General features: G+C 48.4%; 1 protein-coding gene across 9 annotated transcripts in view; it reads left to right on the plus strand.

Annotated features, from left to right (window-relative positions):
- Nucleotides 1-25540, plus strand: part of LOC108025277 (band 4.1-like protein 4) — a 58974-nt gene that overhangs the window by 19771 nt on the left and 13663 nt on the right. For 6 of the 9 annotated variants that reach the window (XR_007764706.1, XM_017095647.3, XM_017095646.3 and 3 more), the window contains exons 2-11: nt 4756-4908; nt 15942-16046; nt 16350-16474; nt 17775-17872; nt 18310-18518; nt 19323-19475; nt 20627-20799; nt 22366-22617; nt 24000-24458; nt 25092-25490. Coding sequence is in view for 8 of the 9 variants with exons in the window: in XM_017095647.3 (XP_016951136.1) it covers nt 4825-4908; nt 15942-16046; nt 16350-16474; nt 17775-17872; nt 18310-18518; nt 19323-19475; nt 20627-20799; nt 22366-22617; nt 24000-24458; nt 25092-25490 (2057 nt within the window). In the remaining variant the exon portion in view is untranslated. The remainder of the gene's footprint in view (nt 1-4755; nt 4909-15941; nt 16047-16349; nt 16475-17774; nt 17873-18309; nt 18519-19322; nt 19476-20626; nt 20800-22365; nt 22618-23999; nt 24459-25091; nt 25491-25540) is intronic. The other 3 variants (XM_044092908.2, XM_017095650.3, XM_050889254.1) reach the window with 2 other exon arrangements.

Genomic DNA, 25540 nt, shown 5'->3' on the forward strand with positions numbered 1-25540 from the left:
CGGATTCTGGGTCTGGGTTGTGGGCTAGATGGCGGGATGCTGGTGCTGGATGGCTGGCTGCCTGGTGTTAACAAGTTCCCAGCAACCGCTTAAATATTAACGCACACCCGGCGACACACGCTGATTCATTGGAGGCAGCTGTCGCCGTCGTTGTCGGCAACTGTAAATAAATACTCATGCAGCAGCGGTGCAGAAATCTTGTGTGTCATTGCACTCGACGGCAGGACTCTGGCTGGAAAAATGTGCCAGGGATGCGAGGCTCGGTGGGGCAAGGTGGCCAGCGAAATACCTGCCCGCGACCGCTACAAATCATTAAGATCATCGAAATGCCAGCGAGGCATAATTAACTGCAACTCAATCAGTCCGAGGAGCGGGGCCTGGGGCTCGGCGTGTCACTCCGGGCACAAGCGTCAATGCAATTAGGGCCTGTCTGGATGTCTTGGACAATCGCAGTCCAATGGGTTGCTCCACGGGCTCATTACGTGCCGAATATGAGCGGCAAAGAAACTGGCAGGAGGCAGTGAATCCGGCTCTGATTGTGGCCCCGTCGAAAGTGGGCGCCAAGACACGCCGTCGACCGTGTTAATTGCCGCAAGTGCCTCAAGGTATTCCAGGGCCCACGCCCAGCTGCCCCTGCTCCCCGGCCGCCTCCTCGCCACCCCCAGCCACCACCCCCTGGACCATGTGTTACGTGGCAATTGTGTGTGAGGTGGCTGTAAAATTTATGCCCGCCTGCGGATTGCCAACTCGCCCTGCCTTTGCGGCCTCGTCTGTGACTGTGGCTAAGCATGTGCACCGGAAAAATGCATCCAAAATTAATTCCATTAGGCAGGGTTTGAGATAAGCTAGGTACTTTGAATATAACACCAGGTCTTTAATGAAGAAACCTAAAATTGGTTTGTGGCAAAAATTACCTCTATACATTACCTCAGCATAGTTATTAAATCAAATTATACGTAGGTTTTCAGTTGGATAGAACTTCAAAAGATTTAAATTTTTTCTAGATTTTCCCAGTGCACCTTCAGCCATGCAGATTGCTCAGAAGAAGTGAGTCGGGCTGGCAAATTCTTGGAAATTAGCGCCAGCGTCGGAGAACGAGACGAGACTAACTGAGACTAACTCGTGAACAAATATTAAGTAATTTTGCGCACGCATATCTCGAGAGGAGCATCGAGAGGTGCCCTCGCACGGGGAGAAGGCTTTTCCAACTAACTCTGGTCGGGGATTGTGTCATTCTCGGGCCTCGAGAGGTACGCACCTCCGCAGAACCCTTTCACATCTGTCGGCCTGGAATTCCCCCGCAGTCATCGCATGCCCACCTCCCATTAACTCGCAGTCATTTGCAGTCTAGGAGAATAAATGCCTTTGCCCTTGGCTTCAATTTTCCAGCTCATTTGAGAGTTATTTACATCTCACTGCCCGACGCCCCCGAAACCAATAAGCTCCGTTTCGTAGTCAAATCAGCCGACTAAAAAAGTGGGAAATCAGTGCCGTGCCCCCACCTGCGCACACATCCCTCTGATGCCCGAAACCCGCGCGCATTTAATCATCATTAAAGCCGGAGAGTCTGAAAGTCTGGCACTGGTTCAGGGGCATGTTCGTGCCCACGTCTCATGAGGCTGGGCAACGGCAGCGGCAATCCTTCCGAATCCGAGTCTGCATCCCAATCCGCCCTGCCTCTCACCTTTTCGCCATTTGCACTCTTCGATGCTTTCACGTTTTTCATCATCATTACCAGCAGCTTCTACGCACACAGCATGGCAGTAATAAATAATTTCGTTTAGCCGGCGAACCGAGCCAGAATCAGACCAAAGCGACCGCCTTTTCCCCTAACCAGACGGATGTGCTGAAAGTTGTTTGCCTTTTGCCTTGGCTGGGTGTTACTTCCGCAAACATAAAATGGCAAATTGCGGGGCAAAGTCGGGGGAAATCGGGGGAAAATCGGAGGAAAATCGGGCAAAGAAGGATAGGACCCTCTGATCCATTGAAATATGACAAAATGCTGTTTGAGACATTTTCAGTTATTGATACGCCCGTCCGTCCATCGGGCGAGGAAAAGCAGTGATGAATGCAAGCAGGGAGTCGGTTTATGATGATGTGGGGGCTGGTCTCGGGAAGGGGCACAAATATTATTAATACGCCAGCCAAAAAAGGCAGAGGAAAGTAAAGAGCCGGCGATGGGAAAGAAAGTAGTAAAGTCCCCCGGAAAACTGAAAGCAAAGTTTCGTCTGATAAATAGGAAAAAGGACGGGTGGTTTCTGCCAAATGCCACACGCACTTTATCACAAATCAAGCCAAGTTTTTTCCGGGAGGGCCGTTGAAAGGGGGGTTCTGGCCAAAAGTCACGCCCACAGCCCACCGCCCACCGCCCACCGCCCGCTGCTGCTGTGATAAATTTGATGGGAAGAGAAATTATGAGGGTGTCGCTGGCTCAAGAAACGATGCTGATGCTGATGATGTCCTGTAAACACAGGCTCGGGCATAAAGATATGGCGCTATAAATATGCCGGGCGATAAATTTCCCCAGTGTCATGTGAAGGCGTTGCGAGGCTGAAGGCCGGAGGGGGCGTGCTCAAAAATCGATCAATGGCATATTTATCATACGTGTGGTGGCGGCATTTTCGGGAGCCATCAGCACATGGCCTTGCGGTTAAGTTGGCCAAAGTTATGGCATTTGTTGAACATTTCTGATTTAACTTTTCAGCGGTTTTGGAATTCTGGGGGTGTAAAAGATTGCTGGGGCTAGCCAGGAGGAAAACCTGTGTTCCTTGTAAATCACAATTCGGTATAAATTAATGTTGTGTTGCCTTAGACCAACACAATTCAAGTTTTCTGTAGGTATCTCTATTAATAAGTCAGAGAATCACATTTAATAGTACAACATAAAGCTTTTTGAGATGGCTTTTAGAAATTCCAGAGAGGTGCTCCCCGGAACCGAACATGGCCATGAATCAGCTTATGGCCACGCAAATTGCTTTCCATTTAAATGTACATAATTTCTAGGCGGGAGCTCAACAAGATGGGCATTAAATTTAAGGAAAATGTGGAAAATGCCATCGTAAAGTGCGGCCCATAAATGTAAATTGTAATTTCCGCTGTGCGTTGGGGCGCTGCCACTTGTGGGTGGCTGCCAAGTTGAACGAACTTGTTGTTGCCTCGTTCGGCTGCAATTAAAATTACATGCAGCGCGCTCTGCATTCTCCGTTCTCCATTCATAGTGGCTGTCATTCAGAGGAGTATGCATTTTAATTGATGTTCCTGCTGAGGCTGGATGCTCACTCTGCTGCGTTGACAGAGTGACCAAGTTAAAGACAGATGTATGACAGATGTCAGTCAACTTGGCAGCCGACTTTCCATTAATTAGGCATAATATTTCATTAGTGTAATGAGCGCCAGGCAGTGGGAAATGTGCCAGCTACTAGCGTCTAATGAAGGCAGGCAGCCACTGTCTGCGCTCTGCTTGCTACACAGAAAGAAAGTGTACCATGATAAGGCTTTTACTCTATTTCTTATAAGTATCTCTATCTATTTGTACACAGATAATATATCTTAGAAATCAATCAGAATTTATATGACATGTTGGTGCACCTTCAGATGTGATTATAACCATATGTTGCATAGAGGGATCTTCCACCTGCTTTCTACCCGTGTATGCAAAACAACAGACCTGAGGCCTGGCCATGCGAAATGTGTGAAAAGTTGGCATGTTTTCAGCGGCTCTTTGCCTCCGCCGACTCGGCTGCCTTTCATTATGCGAGTGCACATTAATTATTTTGTAGTTGCAGCCGCTACAAAGGCGAGCCCGCACCCTTTGCTGCTCCAATCCGACTGCGAAAGGCGGCGAATGTCGTGTGAAGTTGCCGAGAGATATCAGCGCGTGGAACCTGGCAGCAGACCTGCCGCGGCTTAGTTTGCTGGGGCTCAAACTAATTTGATGGGCTCAACGATTGAAAGGTTGGTCTTTGGGCCTAGTCTCTTGCGAGTTTCGAATTTGATTTTGAGCAGGAACACGCTCTTAACGTGTTAGTCATTGCTTACGGGGGCGTCACATGCAGTTGTCCGTCATACTTAAGTGGGTTTAGGACCGGGCCTATCAGCCGCAGTTCTTCTTGTGGGGGCTTCTCCACTGAATCAGGTTCCTGAACCGACCTGGAGCGCGTTCTTCGTCATGACGGCCTGTAAGCGCTACGATGGCAGCCCGAAGCCCGGCGCTTCCTCCTCTTTTCCTGTGGCAGTACCTATCTTTTCCCGGGGGCCCCGGCTATGGGTACCGTGGCTCTAATGACATAATCTGCTTTTGGCCAACACACACACTCCGCAGAGACACAGAGAGCCCTTCAACTAATCCGCTTAAGTGACTTTGTTGGGCTGTGTGTGTCGCCTGCCGTAGGTGATTCTTCTCCCCACTTCATGCATATTAAACTTATCGCCGGCAAACAACCGCAATTATAAAATTATAATGATAATGCCGGCTGGGGAGCGGCAACCGCTGACAGTCGGACTGTCATTGCCGGCGATGATGATGTTGATGTTGCCCTGCCGCTGATCTGCCGGCCAGATAAACGCCGGAGCCAAAAGAGTTATTAAAACAAGGCCTAGTGGCTCCGACTACGCGCGAATGCCAGAGATTTTTGCTACTCACTCTCTGCGAAGCCACAAACCAGTTCGGCCCGTTGCAGTTGCATTCCCACTAATTGCTGGCTAATTAGCTGCACGATATTAATTGCCACTTTCTATCTCTTCCACTCGTTGCAGAAAATGCCAGGAGACACCGCGGCGTATACTTAATCTTGTCAACGGGCCAGCGGCGCGGCTAAAGCAAACATGAACTGCCTCTGTCGCCCCTCGCGGATTATGTCCGTGCGCATTAACTTGCTGGATGAAACCGAGTTTATACACGAGATCAAGGTAAGTCGGCCCCTCCGTCCCCCGCATAACCGCGGCCAACTCTTTCGCTTTCACCCCCATATCATCGTCATCAGGACGATGATGGGGCTGAAGAGCGTTTTGTGGCCACAGAAAGTGCTGCACACTTTGCACGTGCCTCGGATTTTAGGGGTGCCAGCCCTCCTCCATGCTCATCAATATTTAGTGCGGCCTGTGACTCGGCAAACATGCAAAGTGTCATCATTCACACGTCCATCGCCGCAGCTGTCTGCCGTGCCATGGCTCTGGCTCAAAACTGCTCACGTTTGCCAAATTAAATGGGTCGCCGGGCGGCGCATCCCTTTGTCTCCGGTTCCCCACCCCCAAGCAGCTGGGAAAAATGTGCTGATTTCGCACGCCATCTCGTAGTTGGCATCGTGGTGCGGGCGAACCAAATAAATTGTTGCGATTCCTCGGCTGGCCTGGATTTGTGCTCTCTGATTTCAGCAGACCTTTGCAGAATCTTGTCCCAATAAAATCCGAATGCCAGCATATTTGTATTTGTCTCTCCGGCTCTTTTAATTGAAAAATATTCCGCTTCCTAGAACCGAGAGGAGGGCATAAATCAGTTATGAATGTTCTGAGGAAATTTCATTAAAACGCTATGAAATGGCCCGATGACATCAAGTTCATATCGATTGGGATGAATCACAGGCATGAAATGGCCAGAAAAACTATTCACTTGCTGGGGTCTAAAATATAATTGAATGGAAAGTTGGGCTATAAAAGAGTAATCTGGAATTGATTGACATACAACTGACTGGCCTTAAATGTAATTACATAACATGTAGGGGAAAATACAAATACTTAAGAGTGCGAGTCCCTTGAAAATCTATAAAAATAGCCTCGTTGAAGGTTGTGCCCCGTAGATAGCTCAGGGTAATCGGCTGATGTTCGACCGATGTTCGAGATAAGGTTTAACTACAACATGATGCCCGATAACCGATCATATTCAATGCAAATTCTTGTCAACTCGCTGCGAGGTGCCTGTGAGGTCTGCGACATAATTAGCAGCGACTTGAAGGGCCGCCAGTTCATTATGCAGAGGCCGCAGAGCCGGGCCTTACATGCACCGTGGATGCCACATGAGTTGGCCGCGCAGAGAGTGCGGGGTAATTGGACCAGTTGAGCGTGAGTGGCCACGGGCGCCGTGGAGTTGCTGCGGCCTGCTGCCTGATTGATCGGCTGGCGGGATGGCATCCAGAGCGGGGCAGAGCAGCTCAGCCATTCCGGGAACCGACTAATGACACTGGACACTGTGGCGTGTGTTGCGGGCATGTGCAAAAATTGGAGCACGTAAAACGCTAATAATCACAGCTCATCAGGGGAGATTTATAATAATTTTACAAGGTCTCAGCCGAGGCCGGGGGCCCTGGCATTAGGGGGCGTGGCCGCCATTTGACAACACCAAGGGGCCAAGTGGCAGAGTGGCTGTGCTTTTTGCCCCGGGAGTGGCCATTAATGAGTTTGAAAAACCGGCCGCAGAGCAAGTACTTATAATAGCTGGCCCAACTTATCGCCTGTCATTATTGGCGGGTCGGGGCACGCAGCGCGAGTCACCACATGATTGATAAAAGACCGCCGCCGCCGACAAATTCCGAAAACCCAGAAAAGGCCACGGCAAACAACGTCGAAAGCCCAGCCATGAATGAAAACTCAAAGAGCCGCGCAGCGTCGTTTCGATGACGCTGGCCCGATATGCAAAAAAGGCAGCGGAAAATGCGTGTGGCCGCCAGCCTCAAAACGTAATTTTATTTACACGACCCGAAGACCGAAGGCCCGGGGTGGGGGCACAGCAACCTGGGAAGCGGCCGGCAGACTGTCTGTCAATTTGCCACGGCGACGTTGTCGTTTTGGCCGTGTTGATTTTGACGGCTGCCGATGGCACTAAGCGCACGCACTTAAGGCCCAAACGGCTGCAGCCAGCCATTAAAAGGAAGGCAGGGGAGGGGGATAAGGATGTACACAGAAAGAAAATAGGGACTCAACATGGTGATCATGATCTGTTAATAAAATATTATCACTGTGTTTGACAAGCCTTTCAGGTATCGTAGAAAGCTCCACATATCTTGGTTTTTTTTTTTATCTAAACCATTTCGAGTTAGAGCAGTAAACGTATCTTACGGATGCAGGAATCCATTCTCTGCGAATTTAAATATCTGTTTCCCACCACTCAGCCACATTTTTCGCTCTGTAGGTATCGAGATATATATACCTATGTGGAGAAAAGAGGGCGATGCAGGGTGGACCGCATGTTGACTCGTTTTGCATTTCATTTGGCGCCCAGTCAGTCGACGCTGCCCCAGCACACACACCAGTGCACAGCGCCCCTGCAGTTGCGTAATCGATATTTCATGGCCGCGACAAGAGCTGCGCCAAACGTTGCGTATGAGTGATTATTCGGAATGCGTTATCTTGCGGATTAAATTTAAGTCGACAAGCGGCGAACAAACAAATTCATGCAGATACACCCGCAAACAAAAGCCACAATGTTGTGAATGAAACTCGCTCGAAATTAATTTAGCTGAATCATAATGGGATTTATTAATTGCCAACTTTTTTGCGTTCGTTCAAAATGCGGTTATGGAATCATTTTTAAGCTTAGGTACATATGTACTACACGGTAATTTGACTTACAAAAAATGCATAAGCGCTTTACAACAAAAGCCACAAACATAAGCCCCCTTGTAATTAATTTAATCAGCCTAAAAAAATGTCAAAAGCTAAATGTCAAAAAAATTAAAATTTTAAATGAAAAGGGAAACCAAAAAAAAGCAACAAGTAAAGTTGGCATTAAAAAATGTTTTTTTTTTATAAAGGGTAATACTAAAAAGCTCATATTTATTTTAGCTCAGTAAGACGAATAAATGATAAAATATTTACCAGCAAAATCGGATTAAAGATAACTATACATTTTCTAACAGTTCAACGAAATGAAGCCCGAAATAACAAATGGGAAAACCTAATTTAAAAGTTGAACACATTTTGGTCGGAATCAAGAACCCAGAGACCCCAAGTTTCTGGTTCCTTAAGCATTCCCACAAAATCCCCAGCAAGGTCTGACACAAATTCCACGCGATCTTAAGGTTCCGAGACAAAAGCCTGAAAAATGGAGTTGAACCCGCCGAAATCGAGACCCCGGAGACCAGTCACTTAGAGGCTGGCAAAACTGTGACAAATGATTTTGACGACTTCATGCCCCGGCTGGAGCTGCGAGCTCTACGTGAGCATATAGACCAGAAATCTGTGAGTCTGCGGGCCATTTATCACGCTTACCATGCTAATGACATTTGGCCAAGTCTGCGCCCCGACTTGGCCACTCTTCAAGTGCTGGGGCTGCCAAGCAGATCGGCCGGCACTTCTTGCCACTTGAGGCGGCCGAAATGGCATAAGCTTGTTATTGCTGGATAAGGTTATATAATTATTTCTTAACGGTTAAGCCGTTCCGGAGCGGAGTGTGTGGGCTCTGTTTGTCCAGCGCTTGATTCTGTCAATACAGGGTGCCATTGGAGAATTTATGTAAATCATTCCGCGGCACACACTCCACTCCAGCCAGTTCGGCTCACTTCACACCGGCCACAATGACAGGCCGGAATGGAAATGGTTAGTTCGAGTGCTTGACGGGCAAACACTTCATGGCACTTCGAAATTGCCATACGGCTAGCTGGGGTCTAGAGCCACAGTTTGGGGCCAGAAGTTGGCCGGGCCCCCGAGCGACATTTAATTAGAGTCCGCAGCCCGCAACTCGCAACTCGCAGCTCGCGTCATTGCTGGCCGAAATAAACCTGCAGTTTATGGCCAACATAATTAAGTTAAAAGCTTTTTTACAGTCCCCCGCTATTCTGGTATTCTGGTACCGGAGAACCGGACAGAGCTCGCTCAAATTGATAATGAAAATGAAAATAAGCAAACCCATGAAGCGTGTTTAATGGCTAAATAAATGCCGGCGTCTAGATTTCAGCACCCACACCTGTGTCCGTGTATCTGGCGGTACGGCTATCCCGGTATCTGTGAGTGCCCAAACGCAGAGTTGGCCAGGCCAGCAGTTATAGCCCGTAATTTGGGCCATTTGCCAAGGCCAGGCCATTGATTCGACCCGTGAAGTCGGAATGAAAATGGCTGCATTTCCACGGCAAATGTTTAACGGCGGCAAAGATACACCGAGATAATGGATTATGTGTTGCAGAGCTCAATTTCGATTTAATATTATATACCATCTTTTGAGTTAATCAAAAATCAATACTGCCAACGCTTTACTTTCGTAACGATCCGCTATTTTTCTCTGTGGAGAAAGCATAAGCGAATTTCAAAATTCACAATACCCCGCTCGCAACCGTTTTAAATGACGTAATTAATAAGGGGCAAAAGGTTAGGCCCAAAGCCCCGAATGCTTTACCTTTTCGCCCAGCTCAGCGAAACAGTTTTCCGGCGTTGCCCTTTTCCTTTTATTTTTTTGGCATTTTCTGGGGCAGCTGGGGTAATTACTTTATCTGTTGCTGAAGTTGCGCTTCGGTTGGATAATAGGATTAACAAAGCGCCCCTTGAAAGAAACCGAAAACAGAAAACAGAAATTCGGTAACGCAAACTGGAAAGCCGGGCCGGAGCTGGCCAAGAGTTTTTGCGCCGCTCGTTGCCTTTCGCAGCTGTCAGAACCATAACTCAGTGTCAAGTCGAGACTCGGCGGCTATATCTGACTATCCGGCTATCTGAATGCGAGTATCTGCGTGGCCACAAAGCCGAAGCCCCAGGCAAAGACAAAAGCAATTGTTCAATCGGCTGGGGCAAAGGGAGACCCCGGCGAAATAGATTTGCAAACAATTTGCAACAATTCAATCAAAAAAACTTTAAACGCAAATACAGAACGGACAGACAGCAGCGGGTGGCCAGCGCTCTGGTGGGTGGTGGTGGCTGGCAGGCGGTCCAGCTTGACGGCCATCAGATAACTCACTCACCTGGTGGTCCGACGTCCGACGTTCCATTCCCGGGACCCCGATCCCGACCCCTGGGTCCCCGGAATCCCGACTTCTTTGCTGTCAGTTGGCTCCGCCGTTTGTTTGCCCAAGCGTTTGAATGGGCCAGCTAACAAAGCGCCAAAGAAATTCAAGGTGAGCGTTGGCTGGTACACCTGGAAAAAGGGGGAGCCCCGGGCTGATTGGGGAATAATGTTGGGGATTAGAAAATCAGGGCAGCTTAGATGATACATCAGAAAAACATATGTTGAGTTGATACACAGACTTGGCTTTCCTACCCTTCTATTAGAAGATTTGTATATCATTGAAATATATTCTAAGTAATTACTTTCTGATCTATTCTCATTTACTTATTTCAACCCGATTCCTCTGACTTTAGGATACCATCCTCAAAAAGTGGGTTTCCTTAAACCCCTACCTAGATAGATTTCTCGAAGTGCACACAGACATCCATTGCTCGGTCTCTCTGCACCAGAGGATAAGCGCAGAAATATTTGCCAGCCAAACAATGATATCCAGCATTTGCACAGACGTCGTGCGATTGCGATTGCGATGGCCGTGGCGGAAAATGCAAGTGATGCCTCTGCGGCGGAAGTCGTAGCTCTCGCCGGAAAAGCCGGAAAAGCGCGAGACAAGTTGAACAGTTTGAACATCTCAACATCTCAACAGCTGAACAGTTGCACGTGCAATATTTCACCGGCTTCACAGCGGAGTGGAGAACGCCCAGATGCATCGATAGCGTGGCCCAGAGCCTCGAATTAGCACTGCAAAGGAAGCTATCCTCAAAGAGAATCCCAAAAAAATATGTGCCGGAAAGAGGCGACAAGCGACGACAGGCCAAAAAACAGCAAGAGACTGCAACCCAGAAAAAACAGCCCAAACAAGCCGCAAAAAATGGCAAAAAATCGTTGGAAAAACAGAATGAGAAGTGCCGCTATGTGACGATGACGACGACGATGACGTACCAGGCCCACAACTCATATTGCAGCTAAGGCCAACGCTGACTCCGCAGCTGAAGCCGAGGCCAAAGCCAAAGCCAAAGCCAAAGCTGATGCTGATGCGACGCTTTGTACTGAATGCTGGATGCTGAATGTTGAACCTGAGTCCAAAGTCAGAGCCAAAGTCAGAGGCTGAGTCCCAGGCATCCGCATCCAGCATTGTCAGGCTTTGTGCCGCTTGCAGTTTGCCGTTTGCCGTTTGGAGTTGGCTGTTGGCTGTTGGCTGTTTGGCGTGGCATGCGAAATAAAACTCTCGTAAACAGACAGGCGACGTCTCTGAACTGCCAGCAGCTGCGGAACAAGGAGCTGAGTCAACTCTGGGGGCCCAGCGGACTTCTAGATACCCTAGATGTCCAGGGGGAACTGTGCTATCTAGCGGAGGATCTAAAGAGTTAGGTGAAGTGGGTAGAATCTAGCAGTAGTAGTTTTTAGGGAGAAAACTAACACCACTTGTGTTATTTTGATCACTACTGAACTTAAAAATTAAATAAGTAATTTGAATATGATTTATTTAACACCTTTCACCTGTAGACTGTAAAGTGCTTATTTAAAAATCTTTGGTTTACGATAACCCACTTAAAAGATATTTTTAACTGAATGCGGCGTAGAAAGATATTTTTCGGATACGTGGATTGCATGAAAGTGGTTGAAGATACTGAGTTACCATTTATACATATGTTGGATTGCATACAGCTTATAAAGATATCTTTCGGATACGGATAAAATGGGATAAAGGTTCTGGGCTTTCGGAGTGGTGTGTGCCATTACCCCACGGTCATTCCCACCTGGCGCAGGGTATCCGGCGCACGGCGCAGGAATCTCAAAAGGCAGCATCCCCAGCAACAACAACACGCAGTCTGACAACAAACATTGCGGAGAACAAGCTGCCGGCGAACAACAAGACAACAAAAACCCACCGAAACGAGACGAGACGGGAAACCTTCTCCTCGGCGCTGAGCTGCAGGAATTACGCAAATCTCGTTTGTTGAATGTGTTTTTCAGTTTTCAGTTAGGTGAGGATGCGCCAATATGGGATGAGCGGGGTGGCTCTGGGTCTGGGCCTCGAAAGGGGGGGTTATAAATCTGCTTTAGCATTTGGAAGCGCTGCCTGGTTTGTGCTTTTTTGTGCATAACGACGACACGATGTTGCTGCCATTGCTTTTCTTTCATTTTGTCGCCGTTTTGTCTGTGACATTGCGCCCGCCCCGTCCTTTGCCCATTTCCCTCTGTTTTAGCCCCGTTTGTTTGCTTTTTCTGGCTTTTATTTTTATTTCCCTACTTCTGCCCTGGCTCAAGACTCATAATGCCGTTATAAACACAAACGAATGCAGCTCTCTCTGCATCTGCTTTTTTTTTAGGTTTTTCCTCCGAGTGTTGTGTGTATTTCTTGTTGTCAGAGGTCAGCGCACGTTTAAGCCAAGCATCGCAATTATACGCACAATGCAATTGGAGAGGCTAAAACACATACACACACAGCTCGCATGGCACGGAGGGCATTAAGTATGCGACCCGTGGATGCGAAGCCTTTGGGAGCAGATGCCGGGCATCACTTCCCACATCTGACCTGACCCTCATTGCCGGCGACTTGGATTTGCTTTTTATTTTCCATTTCAGCCGGCTTTGTTTCTGCTTTTTCTACTCCTGCAAGGGCAATAAGCCGGCGTTTCTTCTTAGCCGCCTTGCAGTTTAGGTGACAGCAAATGAGCTTACACGGCAAATAGGATATAATCCGGCTGCACTGGGTATTACTAGGAAAAGTGTTGTGTTTCCTAAAAAATATATACCGAAATGTATAAGGAGAAGCCATTGGAGTTTTGAATTCACTTACAAAGGTGCTTAAAAGTATGCTTCAGCAGAGAATCGGAATAAAATTAAGGTGTTGCCTACTTTTAGCATGACTTTCATATTTCTGTGACCTATTAACACTACTTTCTGTATAGCTTGAACTGAGATTACTTATGATTTAGCTGAAGTTAACTTAAAGTAGCTTTTGGCAGGCAGGCGTGTCTGGGGAATCCATCCTTCGAAAGCATAGAGCATGTGTGTTAATTATGTTAAAGCCCGGAACTTGCAGCGGATTTCTGCACACGCCAAAGGCCGAAATTGGGTTAGTCACGTCGTTAAAGTTTGGCAAGACACAACGCTGATTACGTTTTAGCCAAAACGCGATGCTGGGATTTTTTTTTTGCCCCGAAAAGTGTCCCCCGGGGGTGGCAAAAAAGGGGAAGTTACCCGGGGTTGGCTGGTGGCCAGACATGTGTGCTATATTTTCCGGTTTACCACTTGGCGTTCTCTAATTAAGTTGCATGGCGAAAAACTTCCTGCTTGTTTTCCCTCCTTAGTGTTGCCGTCAGCTGACAAGAAAAGCAGGCAATCGAGGTTGAGAGGCAGTTGGGTGGGTGGCGAAAAATGTAAGCTCATTAAGTGTACTTGGCCAGGACTCGATGTCGTTTGGCTACGGGGCGGCTGGAGGTCCTTCCAGCAACATCAAAGTAAGCATAATTTGATTAAGACATTTTAGCCAAAGACCTAATCATCATTAGCATCAACATAATCATCGTAAGGCACATCCGGCGTCTCCTTAATTTTATTTTTTTCCGCTTCCATCCTCGCCTCATTTTGCTGCGCTGTCAGCATCAGGATCATCCGGAGCCTTCATCCTTTGATGCCCCAGACATCATCTACGTCACTGGTTCGGGCAAAATCTAATTTATTGAACTCTGTCAGTGAGTGAGTTGTGTGGAAATTCCGCCCCCAAAAACGCTTCTCTGCACCGGGAAAACCTTTTGGGACCCAAAACACTTTTGTTTGCACAAGTTTTTCCGGCAAAACCCCTGTGATTAATTGCGGTCCTTACGTGTTTACGTTGATTTCTGGCCATAACTTAGGCGCTGAACGACTAGTTCATTAGGAAGGGTGTTATTTGGGGCTGGCTATTAGTTGGCATTCCAGAACCGAGGGGAAAGCGGCGTGGAATCCAATATCCCCAGATCGATAGAGACGGCTCACTCTAGGGGAAACTATTTCACTCCACTCCCGCCTCATCTGGAATTCCATTTACGTGCACATGCATTATTAGCTCCTCTTCGCACTAAGTAAACGGCAGGCAACCGACAATATGATGAACGCTCATGGTTCTTATGCATTTTTAAAATGCACTTTCCTCTCCTCGTGTTTTGTGTTTTATGGTAAAAGCATGGGCAAGAGCTTCGGAGGAGGGATGCCAGCAATAAGGACATGACTTGTCTAGGAAATTTCACAGACCATTGTTTTAATGTCCTTGCCCACGTTCACTCCACGTATTTGTAATGCAATTTGAGCAGGACTGCAGGATGATGTGGCTGTGGATGTGGCGGTGGATGTGGCAGTGGATGTCCTGCCCAACTGCAACATCACGTTCACTTCGTCACTGCCGATGTCACTTCGCTGTCACTGCGTCACTTCGTCCTGTTAACGACTGTCATCTAATGCAGTCACAGGCACAAATGCAATTAGTTTTTGACACACACGCACACGGATCCCTGAGCCTTCGTCCTGTGTCCCGGAGCTCATGCACAAATCAACCCAGCTCGACCCTTTCGGAGGGAATGTGCTGTCATACCCCTATCCTCTGGGTTTTGGGTGCCCTTTGATGATGTGAACCTCTTTCATAGTAAATAAAAGGAATTGAAAGCCCCATCAAAAATATATTATATTATTTCCATGTCAATAGTTTAACTGATGATTCGGTTAGTAATTCCTGGGATACAATCTGTGTGTTTTATCCCGTTTAATACTTTATGGAATAGGGAACACAGGCAAGTAAATATCAATATGTAACAAGCCCTTCGAAGCCTTGTACATCAAATATCATTTCTGATATGTGCATTCGCACCAACCCCACTTCGACTCCATCTTTTGGCCTTTACAATTCCCAGACGGCGAGTTAAGCAGCTCGATTTCGGACTCCAGCCTGAGGTCAGCAGAATGCTTAACATAAATTCAAAACGAGTTCAGAGGAGTTGCGAGCAAACTGGCAGTTACACCGGGCTCCCACTCCCGCAATCCCAGTGTGTTCACACTTGCCAGCCATTAAGTTTATTACGCAACAACAATAAAGCAGGCCAATGTGCATGCGAAGGGAAATGCCGTGTGCAGGATGTGTGTGAGGATGAGGATGTGTACGAGGATGAGGATGCCCCAAGGGGATCCTTCGACCAGGCAGAAACACCATAAATAAAACATGGCAGCGGGTCGAGCAAACAACAAAAGGCAAAAGTCAGTGTCTGCTGGTCAGTTTCCAAAATACAAAAAAGGAGGAGGACACGCTGCAGACAACCGGGGAGGAGCATCATCTGCCAGCGAGGGGCGGCGGGCGAACGGGGGCGTGGCAGCTGCCTTTGCGGTTAACAATAGCACGCCCCACGGCCATAGTTTGGGTGCTTTTTGCGGTTCCTGCAGCTGCGGCCACCTTTTTCGGGGTATCTGGGGGTGTCCAGAATTCCGGGATTCCAGTATTCCGAGAACTCCCCAGAGAACAAACTCAATTTATTATTGCCACGGCAGACAGCGGGGCGAGAAAAGGGAATTGGCATTTTAAAGCTTTAACAAATTAAATTAAACCAACAGCAAAATTGTTGATTGCCCGACTCTGGCCGCCTTCGATTTGCCATAAATTGTTTGGTCGGGCATTTTCTTATTTCCCCATTTATTTTATCGGAGGACGGAGGATGGAGGCCGGAGGGCGGAGGCTGGGGCAGTGGCTGCGCAGTGGCACACAAAAAAGGCAGCAATTTTCCAATTGAATAATTGTCACTGGGAAGTTTTCACTTTTGTCGGCGGCGGACTTAGCCAGCCGGACGGAAAAGTGGGGCCGGGCCGCAGGACGAAAAGGATGAAAACGAGGACCGTGTCTGTGGCCATTCAATGGCTCAACAGTTTGCCAGTGTTTCCAGTGTTTGCCTTTCCTGCTCCCCCTGCTCCGCCTGCTCCTCCTGCCCCTCGAATCCCCCGCCTTATCCCCAGGACTCTGCTCTGTTTTAACAGCAATTTTCTTGTCTATTTTCAGGATGATTTGCCCGGCCAGGCTCTGCTGGATGTCGTCTTCGCCAGGCTCAATTTAATCGAGACCTCATACTTCGGCATACGTTACATAGACGACGAGAATCAGACGGTAAGCCATGGAGCTGGAGATGAGCAGAGGAGAAGGCCAGGGAAGAGACCGCTTCCGCTGGGCAAACATATTGGTTTTGGAAATTCATTTTCGTTTTCATTGAAATTCATTCAGGCGCGTGGAAAAATGAAAACAAAAAGCCGGGCAGCCAGACCAAAGGCAACTCTTTGAGTGCCCCTGGCTGCAGGCAGGTTGTATAATTTCGCTTTCGTTGGTCCTGCCGGGACAACCCTTTCCTTTCCTGGCTGCTCCCACTGTGTGCCGTCCTTCAACGTATCCCTCTGATTATTTATTTTTCCACAGCACTGGCTGGACCCTGCGTCGCGTATTTCAAGACAACTCAAGCCCAAGTCGGATCCCTATGACTTGTACTTCGGGGTCAAGTTCTATGCCGCCGATCCCTGCAAGCTGCTGGAGGAAATAACCAGGTAAGGAGGCACTATCTAAGCTGCTGTCTTACATCATTTAAACTCACATTCAACAGCTAAACATTTTTCTGGTTGGTTGAAATACATGTTCTAGAGCAGGATTTTCGGGTCAGATTACTACAGAATTAACTCAAGTCAAAACCCAATTTAAAGCAACTTGTTATTTTAATTCACACAGAGATAAGCCACTTCAATTTCCAATAGCTATGCTTCTCCCGTCTCCCATTAACCATTTAAGCATTTAATTTGTGCCATCCCAACCTTTGGTGCGCCATAAATTCGGTAAATTGAATTTGGCAAATTTAATTTGTTAATTGAGGCACACAGACGCATAATTATAATGCAATAAACAACAAATGAAGCGAATTGAGATGCACGAGCTGCCCACTGTGAGCTCGGGCTGCCCACTCAACTAATGGATAATGCATCGAGCAATTAATGCATTTATGCGCGCACATCAAGCGAAATAAATTAAAACAACGCCGGTGGAAAGTGGCCAGCAGGCCGGAGGGAAAGCGCCAAATGTCGCCAATGTCGGGGGGAAAATGCGGATGTGGAAATGGAAATGTGACCGTGGCCATGGTTTTCATCGGCTGTCCATGAGCCCTGGCGCTCTGGTCCTGGTTATCCCGGGGCGATTGCAGCATTTATCAAGCATTTGGTGTGTGCAAATATTTGCCCTGCATACGACGACACGTTGGCCATAATCATCCGCCAGGCGGTGGGCGCAACCATGGCCAAACATCATCAAAATCCCGGCCAACTGCCGCTGAATCCACTGCCAATATTAGCGCATATAAATGCATCGAAATGCACTTCTGGCCAAGTGGCAGGGGGCGGCGGCTGGCCAGGATGGTGGGGGCGTGGCGATGCAATTGCCGCTGCATTATTGGAAGTGCACTAGGGCCAAAGAATATTGTGTTATTTTAGCTATACAAAGTCTGCGGCGCTCAATAAACGGCAATTGACTTTGGCCAGGACAGAGTTGAAAATCCCAGAGGGAGATTTTCCAGCAGACAGCATAGGCAGGCGGGATTGGGGCAAACTTGAGGCCAAGCTGCGCTTGATTCTGGCAAATAATTGTGAAATATGATGCCGGCCCACAGCCTGCCCTTATTTGTTTCGTTTCATGATTTCCATGTTACGCCCAGAGTCAACAAGCCGGCCGAGTGTTTGTCCTGGACAAACATCCAGGGATCAACTAATTCTATGCCCAGGTTTCTGTTTGCCCACTTGTTAACTGCTTGTTGTCGGGTTTTTGTTTCTTGTCCAGTTGGCTAATGAAATTTGTCATTTGCAGGTACCAACTCTTCCTGCAAGTCAAACAGGATGTTCTGCAGGGGCGACTGCCCGTGGCCTTTGAACTGGCCGCCGAGCTGGGGGCCTTTGTGGTGCAATGTAAGTATCAAAATGCCGAGTGAGTCACAGGTGTCACAAAAATGAACGAAAGCAAATTCAGTTTTGACTTGGGTTTCTCAAGGATATTCGACACTTGTACAAACAATATTTTGGGGTGTCTACAGGGTGTGACTCAACTGAAATACAAATCTACGCTTTGTATGAGCCTTTAATTAAGCAAAGAGTTTGAAAAAGAAATAACAACAAATTTAATTTAATCATCCGTGTATTTAAAGTCAATGTATTACTTTGTGGTGCTATGATTTCCTCTTATTTTAGATAAAGTCCTTACAAACTCTGAGACCCCTAGAATGTATCTTTCCATTTCAAAAACTATGTGCCATCTCCTTGCCCGTCGAACATCCTTGAGAATAATCGCTTGTGACAAACCCACTTTGAACGGCCATGCCCAATAATCCCATTTGCATCATCCCCAGCGGAGCTCGGCGACTACGATCAGCGGCGCCACTCGAAGGGCTATGTGTCCGAGTTCCGGCTGCTGCCCAACCAGAGCAACGAGCTGGAAACCCGCGTCTCCGAGCTCCACCAGCAGCTGAAGGGGATGTCGCCCTCCAGCGCGGAGCTCAACTATCTGGACAAAGTCAAATGGCACGACATGTACGGCGTGGATCTGCATCCCGTGCTGGTAAGTGATGCGATGTGCTGATGCTGCTCATGTGTCAAGCCAAATCGGCCGAAATGGTGATATGGTGCGGGGGTGGACCCGACCGCATCCCCTCGCATGACCCAAAGTTTCAAAGTTCCGAAACCGCAGATGGTTCGCCAGACAGCCGGGCTTCAACGTTCAGCCAGCCGGATAAAAGGGGTCAGAGGGAATGCAAAGTTTAATTTCGTTTCAAGGCAAATATTATAAATCATTTGCTCACATTTCGGGGGAGGAGTGAGTTCCCCCAAAAGCAGGTCTCGTGTGTCTACGCTTTGTGCTGCGTAAGTTGGCACTTCATTTGCATTTTTTATTGCCCTTTACTTTGATATCAAACCTCAATAAATCACCAGCTGTGTTTGTATACACATATGATGGGGATGGGGTGGGGACTGGTGGCTGGTGGTTGGGGATACCGAGCCCGAACCCTTGTACTCCATGTGGTGTATGGTGTGCCGTAATAAAGCCTATATCCACCCCCTTTTGTTTGTTTATAGACACAAATCATTGACTATCGCGGCGCCAGAACGCCGTCTTTTATATGCTCTGCCGGCTCTCCTTCTTTTTAATTTAATTAACAGCTGAAATTACATTTATTTCGCCTTCTTTTTCCACTGGGCGGCGGTATAAGAACGAGGTGTCCATAAAATGCCGCCTGCTGCTAATGGGCGAAAACTTTCTTCTTGTTAACACATTTTTTGGCAATGGCCGAAAGGAGAACTTTTGCGCCCGCCTTTGTTTGCCAAAGTTTCGCATTTTCTCTACATTTTCCCGCTTTTCCCACAGGGCGAGGACAGCGTGGAGTACTTCCTGGGCCTGACTCCGAGCGGGATCGTGGTGCTGCGCAACAAGACGACGGTGGCTCATTACTATTGGCCGCGCATTGCCAAAGTTTATTATAAAGGACGCTATTTTATGCTCAGGATAAGCGATAAAAATGTAAATTCCCGAACGCACCGAAACGCGACAATGCGAACTGGAAACTGGTAGCTGGGAACTGGCTGCCCGAAACGACAATGGCCACTGTGCGATGGGCATCCAGATCCCCAATCCCGGGCCCATCCCAGCCATAAATTTGTTTGCCGACAAGTGCTTTTTACAATTTGCAGTTCGTTCCGCGAGTGAATGGTCGAAAGTTAGCACTAAAGGGTAGTAGACCTGCGACAATGTTGCGAGGAAAGTATCTGGCAGATGGGATAGTTGGGGATACTTTTTAGGTGACGCGGAACAAGGTAGTAAATGCCATTAGCATTCTAAATGATTATCACATCTTTAAAACATGTTCTAGAATATAAACTTCATAGCAAATGAACCTTAGATTTTTGAATAGTACAGAAAAATAGTAGTAGCTTTTCATTCTGCAGAGGTTAAGCCCTAAAATGAAGTAGGTTTTGAGGTAGATACTTATAAGAATTGTTAAAATGGATTTAATACTTCTTCAGCACATCTTTTCAAGGATAGTTCCCCCCAGTAAAGAGCCTCCATAAAACTATACAGGGTATTCCATCTCCGTCACCTCTTCTCCAGTGCCCTCAATTCCTATTCCCATTTTGCAGTGTCGCCAATTTTTCTGTGTGCTCCTTATGGCGACAACTTTTGGCTGTCAGCGGCATCAAGTGGCGCCAGGAGCCGAAAGCGTAGGAGGACTCGTTAGACAACAAGTAGCTGTAGCTGGTAGCTGGTAGCTCTGGTGGCTCGGTAGCCTTAGTGGCAGATAGGACATAGGAGATAGGAGTCGCTGAATGGCTGGAGCTGCTGAAAGTTGCACACTTTCGGGTGTTAACGCTTTGATAATCAAAAAAGTTTCCCAGCCAGTTGAGGCGCACAAAAGGCGGAAACTTAAGCGCTTTCCTTCGCCTTGATTTTTCCCTTTTCCTTGCTTTTTACAATTTTTTTGGTCAGCACTTTAGAGTTTGCAATGGGAGGGGGCGAAACCGACAGGGGCATTCATTCAGTCACTCACTCCGCCTCCTTTGTCGGCATGTCCCAGCGGAGTTCCCAGTTCCCAGTTCTTGGTCCGCAGTTCGCATCGTGACTCGACTCTTGTGCTTATCACACCTCTGCGATTGGATTCCGCTTTCTGTTTCCAGAACGAGCTGAGCACCTACGGATTCGAGACGCCTCGCAAATCGGCCTGCAAGCACTTGTGGCGCTGCTGCGTGGAGCACCATGCCTTCTTCAGGCAGGTGCGAGTGGCCCCCCTGCCCAGCTCGCAGTCGCACGCCGCCGATTTGTTCCAACTGGGATCGCGCTTCAGGCACAGGTGAGTAACCAATCGGCTGGACAGGAGTACCGGGCACTCTCCAGGAAGTCCTGTGGGTGCAGTCGTGTGTGCTCCGCCCAGCAGATGGAGTTGTAAGTCTCTAAAGAAACACAAGCCCCTCTGGCTCGCTGCGTTGCCTAATTTATTGGCCAAACCCAAAAGCGCAGCCAATTAAGACGTAACAAATTTCAATGGCCCGGCACTCGAGTTCAATCCCTGGCCCCAAAAAGCACCTTATGTGATTAGCTCATTAAGGGCCAGCACAAGTGGACGACAGGGCTGGGCTCCAAGCGAGCAAGAGAACTGGCTCTCAAGGAAATAGATGGATGGCGAGGGTATCCTTTAGTATTAGTTATTTTGGGGGATATTGGGCTAGTCCAAATTTACTGTGTACCAAAATTACATCATAATCACCTAACTTATAATGTATCTCCCTCTTTAATGTGGGGAATTCAAATAAGAATTATAGTCCCCCTAAAATAAATCCTTCTTACTATCTTAAGGTCAAGTAAAAATCGTCTTGGCCCTGTAGGAGATACCTTAAGTTCCCTGTTTGCATAACTCATATTCATAGGGTCGGGACCTAATCAAGAGCCACTCCAGTTTCACAGGAGCCCCCTAATACGCCAAAATGAAGCCAGTTCGCATGTCAGCTCCTCGAGTTTCCCGCCACACCAATTAGAACTCATCTCTGGCCCAGAGTCAAAGTCAAAGCCAAACAGAAGCAGGCAGCCTATTCCGGGTTCCAGATTCCAGATGCAGTGCAGGCCAGGCCGTGTTCATAGATCAAGTTTACGCCATCGCCTGCATGGCCAACTAATTGGAAGTCCAATAAAAATGTCGGATCTGCAGAGGGTTCGGTGTGGGGATGGGGATTAGGAGGCCCGGCCTCCGGCAGTCTGCCAAAAAGCAACTCGAGTGCAAAGCCCACTAATGACTTTCTGCGAAAAGGCGGCTCTAAGCCGTTGGCTCGCCAAATGCAGGCAATTGTGCATGACGAATGTGGCAGGGAATCGAGGGGATCCAGGAGATCCAGGGTATCCAGGGGACCTGGCGGCCACAGGGGCTCCAGGTCCTTCATGTTTATGACTGGACATTTGCGGTGACTGCGGCTGACCATTTAGTTGCTGCGGTAAACTTTCTTGCTCCCCGCCAGACGCAGAATGGAGTTCACGTGGCCAACCGTAACTCAGTGAAACTATTAACTTGGCTGCCAAACCATTTCTAGTGGCCAAAAAGAGCAAAAAAGAGGAAAAGTTTTTATTTTAGGGGCGTCGGCTCATTTTATGACTGCCCCAAGAACAGAGCGTTTTTAATTTGAGAAACAAATGAAAGTTCGCCAGTTTCTGGGCTCCTATTTTATTTGTGTGTGTTTTACAACCTTTTTATGGTTCACTGTTCATTATTAGCGTCTTCCATGAGTCCCTTGTATTTTTTTGGCATTTCCCCACTTTGGTTGTTAATATTTTTGGACGCCTTTATGCCTACTTTTATGTTGCCCGCCCAACACACCGCCTCCACCACCGCCGCATGTCTGCCAACCCGAACCTGAACCCGAACCCCAAGTAGTCGCCCGGACAAGCAGGCGGAGAAGGATGCACTCTCCGCCGGACGATCGCCGCCCGCCTTCACCCGCACCCCCTCGAAGCGCCAGCCGCGCCGCGTGATTGATGACTTTTTCAGCAGCAACGGGAACGGGAGTGGAGCTGGCCACGGAGTAAGTGGAGCCAGCGGAGCGGGAACACTGGGCGCAGACCGGGGCGGCAGCCACATGGGCAACAGGCCGCTCCCGCAGCCCGGAATGGGCACCATCTCCAAGTGAGTACGCCAAAGAGCCCATCATTTGTTTTCGTTCCGAGCACAAAAGTTTTGATTTACCCATGTGTAGTACACCCCATCGCGCCCGTATTTCACCCATGTATGTACGGTAGCTGCTTCCTTTGACGTAGTTGTCCTTTTTTCGGCCCTGGCCAAGTCCTTTTTGCTTTTTAGTAATCATTTTTGGTAGCTGGCGCGCCGGAAGAGCTCTCGTGTGGCTCGTTGGAGAGGACTCGCCTTTGATCTCTTTTTAATTTCCAAACATACAAGTATGTGTTTTTGGTTTGGCTATTGCCATTCGAAATCGCCGGGTTCAATTTGAAAGGAATGCAGCCGAGCACTTCATCATTCCCCGCCCCTTCCGCCTGCGTTTGACAGGACAAACAGGATGATGGGCTGGCTGTGTAGAAGCTCCTTGGCATTGTCCCGTCTCAAGTGCCCCTGGCACTCTGTTTCTGTTTCTATTTCTGGTGCTGCTTCGAATTCGTGTTCAAAATCCATTTAGTTGCCATTTGGAAGGCAGTTACATTGTCTAGACGCAGCATTTATTAAATGTTTTATGGCTGCACACATCAAATTATATGGGCAAATAAAAATCGGCGACGTTTCGGCTGAAATTGAGTCATGCCAGCAGATTTATCGCCGGGGAGTGTATATCGCCAGTCGTAGACCCAGGGCGCTCCTAGGAACCACCTCGAATTAGACAATTACCAGGCACCATCTCCGGACCTGTCCAGTGTAAGTGTTTGCCCACCATCCTTGCATAAATTACACGCTCAGGTGAGGCTCTAAATAAGGTAATAGAAGCCAACCGTAATCGCTGGATTCCTGGACATGGACATGGACTTGGGGCTGAAGAGCCGGGGGGGGGATGAGCAAATAGCCCGCGTCATTTATCATTTGCAAACAAAGAGAAGCCCAAACATCAGGCCAATCAGGCACCCATCCCAGATGCCAGTTCGCTGCGCATCCCAGGGAGCATAAATCACCAGGCACGTTCTGGGTTTTCTGGGACCTGTGATCTGTGATCTGGTATCTGGGATCGGCGATCTGGGATCTGCGATCTGGCATCCACGGGGCCGAACCGAAGCGACGACTCCTGAGAGTACGAAATGATTGCCCGCTGATTGCCAGTGCGGCAATTACTCAATTTTGCACACGCGCATTATTTGTCTGTGTCGATCTTGGCGAGGAGTCTCTGTACCGGTGCAGAGGAGCTGGACTGCCTCCCCAGATCGAATTGGACAGCCTAAACGGCCTCCATGCCGCGGACTTTAATCAACGTTTATGTTAAACAATTTAAATTTATGGCAAAATAATGCGAGATCGCGCTGACTGATCCCCCGCCTTTAATCTATTTCTCCCCCCGCGACTCGGAGCAGCAACTACGACAGTCCCTACCGCTCCACCTACAGCATACCCACCAGCCTGGGCATCAGACCCTGCCACCAGCAGCAGCAGCAGAACAACAACTCCAGCAGCTACAACAACAACAGCGGGGGCAACCTGCAGACACCTGACTCCCCGAGGAGCACGCGGAGTGCGCCCTGGCCGAGGTCCCAACAGCGGTCCCTCTTCGGCCACAACCCCTCGAGTCCGCGGTCCGTGAGATCGGCCAGCACGGCGGGCGGGGGACTGCACCACCACCACAGCCACCACAGCCACGGGCACGGCACCAGCCACCATCCGCACCACCATTCCTCGTCGGCGGGGGCCACCGCCTCATCCTCGCACCACCAGCGGCAGCGGGCAAGCTCCTCGTCCGCCTCCCACCAGCAGCAGCGGTACCGCTCCAGTTCCGTGGAGAGCCACTCCTCCAACGACTCGAGGTCCACGCGCAAGTGAGTACCATAAGTTGTGTATACTTTTAAGACAATTTAAGAAGATTTAGTTGCTTGAAACAAGAGAAATAGGATTCACATAAATTCCTGACAAACCAACACAGATTATTTTACCGATCGACTTTAGACCCGAGTTTGGAAGCTCTGAAAATTAGATTAAAGTTAGATAAACATGACGCGTGCGAATTTTATCACACTAAAAGCATTAGAATCGTCAAATTTTAAATAGCTCTGATAGTGTCCCTGAAAGGCTAAGATAGAGTCGAGCTGTCTAGTAAATGGGACATTTTGAGCCCTCATAAGCCATATCTACGTGGACGTAGCCTGAGTGCTCGGATTAAAGTGATTACCTTATCGGCAATGATCAGCATTTCACACAGAACCTAGAATTTCCCCAATTCTCGTGCGTATAAACATTGGTATTTCCACGTATCTTATCGGAAGGATATTGATTCTTAAATTTCTTGACCTTTAAAATTCGCAAATCATTGTTTCATAGAGTAAGAACTTGAAAAGTTTAATTTGCTTACTTTTCTTATCGGTTATGATATTATTTCTTGAATTTCTTAAAGATATCAAGCTGAACTAAAAAAAGTCACCATTTAAAATCCTCAACTTACTTTTAAATTTCAGGCATAAGCACCGTCATCGTCGCACCTCTGATAACGAAAGCGAGCTCTCTAGAGGATCGGGTCGCTCTGGAAGATCAGGGCGTTCGCATCATCGCAAGCACCGTCGATCGCACAGGCACCGAAGGGACTCGGCTGGAGGATCGGATCACGACAGCACACGAGGCCGCAGCTACTCTGGCCATCGAAGCTCCTCGATGAGGAGTGGCAGTGCGGAACTCATAGACTCCACTTCCCAATGGAGGGAGGTTCAGAGGCGCCAGGCGGAGGCCAGCATGGGCCAGAGCTCCGTGCAGCAGGCAGCCGTCTCCAAGAGCAGCATGGTGGCCAGGAGCCTGCACAGCAACGACAGCCACTCGGACACCCACTCGCACCACAAGTCTAGGAGGCATCGCAAGAACAAGTAAGATACCCTAGAAATAACCCTTACGTTACCCTTAATTTATATAATTT

Source organism: Drosophila biarmipes, chromosome 3R, assembly GCF_025231255.1.
Source record: "Drosophila biarmipes strain raj3 chromosome 3R, RU_DBia_V1.1, whole genome shotgun sequence".
NCBI lineage: Eukaryota > Metazoa > Arthropoda > Insecta > Diptera > Drosophilidae > Drosophila > Drosophila biarmipes.